This window comes from Cynara cardunculus (assembly GCF_001531365.2).
Source record: "Cynara cardunculus var. scolymus isolate 2C chromosome LG 12, CcrdV1, whole genome shotgun sequence".
Classification (NCBI taxonomy): domain Eukaryota; kingdom Viridiplantae; phylum Streptophyta; class Magnoliopsida; order Asterales; family Asteraceae; genus Cynara; species Cynara cardunculus.
Genome location: NC_037539.1, coordinates 505,980 through 511,097, shown reverse-complemented (window position 1 = coordinate 511,097; position 5,118 = coordinate 505,980). Strand labels below are relative to the sequence as shown.

Below are 5,118 nucleotides of genomic sequence, written 5' to 3'. Positions count from 1 at the left end.
GCTTTTTTTTCTCCGAAAGTTAGTTCTCTCTGAATACATATAGACATTTAAAAGAGACAAGGAAAGCTAATTCCCAGATAACAAGAGCATGTAAAATAAAGCTGAAATATATATTTATTTTTCGTAATTTGGCAAGTTTGCTATATTGTTACAAACAGTTTTGCAAATGGGTGATTTTATCAAAAACTTATTGAATAAATGCTTACGGGATGTCACTTGCCTTATGGGATAAGCACGACAAGGCCTAAAAATCTTACCCCGAAAAAGACATACCTAATAAGTGAGATGAAAGACTCTTACCCAATAAACATTCATCATATAAAAGACGTTTATCAACAATCCATTTTAACGATCGAGAATGTTATCCAATAAGATAAGTGAGGATGATAATTTTTACCGATAAGCATCTTGCAAACAACCTAAATTGACAAAACTCAAATTCTTGATGGCTTTGGTCTATTTGTTGATCTAGAAATCAAATTAATAAGACTTGTAATTAGTCTTTGTTTTCTTTACAAGAAGAATTCAACTCACACACCACAAGGGTAGTGTCTAATTGGTTTGGATTTGGGTTCCAAAAGTCAAAAGTATCTAGAAATCTCAGGTTCGAATCCAAGGAGGAATAAAAATTCCCTTATGGCCACGAAAGTTTAAATGCGGTAATTCCAAGCTACCCACGAAACGAATGATCATCCTAAGATCAGTTGACTCACATAACTTATTAGATATCCAGGTTAATAAAAAAATCCGGCCAAAGACATAATAAAAGTACATTTTGTGGATAAATAATGAATGATGTCTTTTGAACCAATGATGGGTACTTTTTTAATTGAGAAAATCCCACACTTGATTAATTTAAAAATAGTGTCGACTTCTCTTACTTCCATTATATTTTACCAGTCGACATATGCAATTTAAATATTCTTACTCTTATCATAAAACCTATAATCCATTCATATTTAGTTGTTTTAATTTGATATATATAATGAAACGTCTAAATATTTCTCAATCTCATAAAATCAACAAGATTTTGTTTGTGTAAAAAAGCCGTAATTAAGTAGTAATCAATATGTCTTATAGTAGTGGATTCAGAAACTTGTATATATAATGAAACGTCTAAATATTCCAGTTAAACCGAGACGTTATAAAACGTAAAAAGAAAGTTAGAGAAAACCAAAAAAAATAGTTGATATGGGAGAGTGGCTGAGTGGTCAAAAGCGATAGACTGTAAATTTGTTGAAGTTTTTCTATGTATCTTAGTTAGAGAGGACGGGGAATCTATAGATCGACGAGAATAGAAGCGAGTAGCTTGCGGCTTGTAGTAATAGTCTTTTAGCTTATATAGTTGACGGCCTTCCTACACACACCCGGCCGCCGGAATGCCTCCTTGGTTCGAGATGAAGCCAAGCCGATACATACGATACGCAAAGGAAAGACCCCCCATTTCATAACGCCTGGTTTGATCGAGGATTGGAGAGGAGAGGAGAGGTGGAAGTTATAACAAACAAAATCAATTAAAATTAGATAACTTGGGACGTGATCTTGATGCATGAATGAATTGGTGACTCTTTGAGATGAGATGTGTAAATGCAAATATGAGACGAAAAGAATTATTATTAGAGTCGAGGGTTCTTACCTATTAATTATTATTAGGGGCATATTAGTAATTTTAGGCAAAACAAATAAACCTGCATGTCGTACATGTGGGTTTCTTGCAGGGCTTTGCCTTGTATCCGCCCCACAGTAACCCATTAGATATCTGTAAAACTCCAGTTCATAAGGAACACAATCCCCCAAACACACGCTAACTCACAAACTATGATTGGTTTTTTTTTTTTTTCTTAACTTGGATATTCAATTCGTTATATGAACCGATTAATTTCAGAACGACTACCGTTTTACGGATAGCATTGAGTCATCGTATTTGAATTATTGTGGCCACAAGAGAATTTTTATTAGTTTCTCATTGGATTTGAACATGAGACCTTTTAACCTTTGGAGTCTAAACTAAAATCAATCAGACACCACCTTCAATCCACGAATGTTTGTGCAACTATATATGCAAACGATCAAATGGGTAAATTTGGATAAGAACAAATCTCTAAAAATACCTCACCATAGGTGAGGAGGGTGTGTGAGTTTATTTGTTTCATTTGTCGTATATAAATATTATATACTTAAAAAAAATCTCTAAAAATAAAAAGAATATTTATTTATTATATAATTTTCCATGGAACTAAAAACATTTATTTAGATATGGGTTTTTTTTTTTATCTTTTGAAAGAGAGAGTAAACTTATGCTTATATAGATTTAGATTCACAACATAATACATAGTTAGGTTCAATAGAAAATCTTAAATAAATGAAAAACTAAAAAACATCTTAAAAACCGTTAGATTAATTGATCTAATAGATATGATTAAATGAGTGGGTACAACAATATTTTTAAAATTTAAAAAACTCAGCTTCTATTTTTTTTTTGACATCCATATTGAAATACTTTTTCATCCATTTTCTCATGGTTCTTGAGTTTTTTATTTATTTAACATTTTTCTTTAAAGCGAACCTATAATAAGGTGTTTTAGCTCCACTATCCACCAATAGGAACTATTTTTGTAAATGAACTTGGATTTCTTTTCCTAATTCTTGCAATTATTTTATATCAACATATATATAGTTTATTATCAAAGGACCTTTGGTCTAGCGTTATCGTAGTCTTTGGCCTCGCCAAAGGTAAGGAGGGTATATGAGTTTATTTATTGCATTTGTCGTATATAAATATTATATACTTCAAAAAGAATATAGTTTATTCATTTTTCATATAATTATAATGATGCTTTTAATTAATGAATTATATGTAATCATCTTTACTAAGTCTAATTAAAAATAAAAAAAATAAAAAAAAATACATATATTGTTAATTGATTTATCTAATAAATCATAGCAAATGAAAAGAAGATAAAGCCCAAAGACTAGAAAACTTAAAAACACATTGACTAACCAATAACCATGGTTAGGTTAAAGAAACCCAATCATGAGCCAATCACTTAATTCCCATGTACTATATATACAAACCACCGCGCATGCAATCCCTCTCACTCCACATCTCTACTCTATACTCTATACATTAATTAAGCTTTCATATTAATTCCATAACTCCAGAAAAAATGAAGATGAGGCCAAACTTCTTTCTTCTGATCCCATGCTTTCTAGTAGCCTTCTACCATCTCTCTCTCCCACTTCTCTTTTTTATTTCTCTTTTATCTCTCCTTCCCTTGTTTGTTAACCTATGGTTAATCCCGGGTGGGTTTGCATGGAGAAACCCCGACTTAAACCCTAGTAAGATCCCTGGTCCGGCTGGTTTGCCTTTCCTGGGGATCTTACCTATAATGGGTTCTCATGCTCATCGAAAACTAGCCTTTCTAGCTAGTTCCATGGGTGCAACTCGTCTTATGGCGTTTAGCCTGGGTGCAACTCGTGTTGTTATTACTAGTCACCCAGAGATTGCTAAGGAAATCTTGTGTGGTAGTGCCTTTTCAGACCGTCCGGTAAAGGAATCAGCCAAGTTATTGATGTTTGAACGAGCCATTGGATTTGCACCATCGGGGAAGTATTGGAGACATCTGAGGAGGATCGCGACAAACCACATGTTCTCGCCGAAAAGGGTTTTGAGCCTGGAGGGTCTTAGACAACGGGTGTGCGATGAAATGGTGGGAAACGTGTCGAAGGAGATGGGGGAGAAAAAGATGGTGGAGATAAGAGGGATATTGCAAAGAGGGTCTTTGAGAAATGTTATGGAGAGTGTGTTTGGGAATGGGTTAGGGTTCGAAAAAGAAGAAGCATTAGGAGTTATGGTGAAAGAAGGGTATGAGTTGATAGGTGAGTTTCATTGGGGGGATTATTTTCCAATTAGGGTTTTGGACTTTAATGGGGTCAAGAGGAGGTGTCATAAGTTGACTTTGAAGGTCAAAGGTGTCGTAGGTCAAATTGTTGAGGAAAGAAGAAGAGATGGTGGTGGTATTAATATTGGCAGGAATGACTTTCTTAGTCTATTGCTGTCTTTGCCTACAGAAGATCAACTGAGTGATGCTGATATGGTGGCTGTTCTGTGGGTAAATATCTCTCTCTCTCTCTCTCTCTCTCTCTCTCTCTCTCTCTTTCTCTCTTTCTCTCTCTGTGTGTGTGTGTGTGAATATATATATATATATATATATATGTTGTGTATGTATTAATATATAAAAACAATGAAATATTATAATATATATATATATATATACGTATGTATTTGAGATATAGAAACAGTGAAATATTATATGTATATATAAAGATTATTTTTTCATTCATTCTCTCTCTAGATATATCTCTATCTCTCTCTAAACCCTATTATTCACTCTCTCACTCTCATATGCATAACATGAAGCAACTACCGTGACTTTTTTAATGAACATGCAAAGATTACATATGCCTTAATTAATCACTACCATATATACATTAACTTAAGCGATGAGCTTCATATTTCATAAATCTAAACTTGTATACATAGAGAGACATCAGGTTTAATTATTTACAAATCATGTAATTTTTACAAACTATACAAATCAATTTTAGGGTCCATTTACCAAACACTTATCCGGTAAGCGTTTATCGGTAAAATTTTAACACTATCATTTATTTATCGGGTAAGATTTTAGTCCACCAAAACGGCATCGTATGCAACAATTTACCCGGTAAGCGCTTACCATGGTAAGAGTCGTCGCCCTCACTTACTGGGTAAGACTCTTGATCCTTTTGTCTCGCTCTTACCGGATAAGATTTTTTGTCCTTACCATATTTATCGGATAAGGTAATGTGACTTGATGTTCACTTACCCGAGTAAGCGTTTGGTAAACGTTCCCTTAGTCGACTATCTAATCAAATAAATATATGATTTCATTTCGTTTTTCCTAATATAAAACCATGATCATAATGAATATAAACTTATCATCTTTCATCTATATATCTAAATCATGATAATTTTCCATAAATACTTCAAATATTTCTTAATATGAACATTGATCATAGTTTGTAAAATAAATTGCCTATATATATATATATATATATTTTAAAGTATTTAATGAA

General features: G+C 33.0%; 1 protein-coding gene across 1 annotated transcript in view; it reads left to right on the top strand.

Moving 5' to 3' along the window:
- The first annotated feature begins 3,115 nt into the window (after window positions 1–3,115).
- Window positions 3,116–5,118, top strand: part of LOC112523011 (cytochrome P450 78A5-like) — a 5,159-nt gene continuing 3,156 nt past the window's right edge. Inside the window, exon 1 of the mRNA XM_025132427.1 lies at window positions 3,116–4,112. Within this exon, the coding sequence (XP_024988195.1) occupies window positions 3,168–4,112 (945 nt within the window). The 5' untranslated portion in view covers window positions 3,116–3,167. The remainder of the gene's footprint in view (window positions 4,113–5,118) is intronic.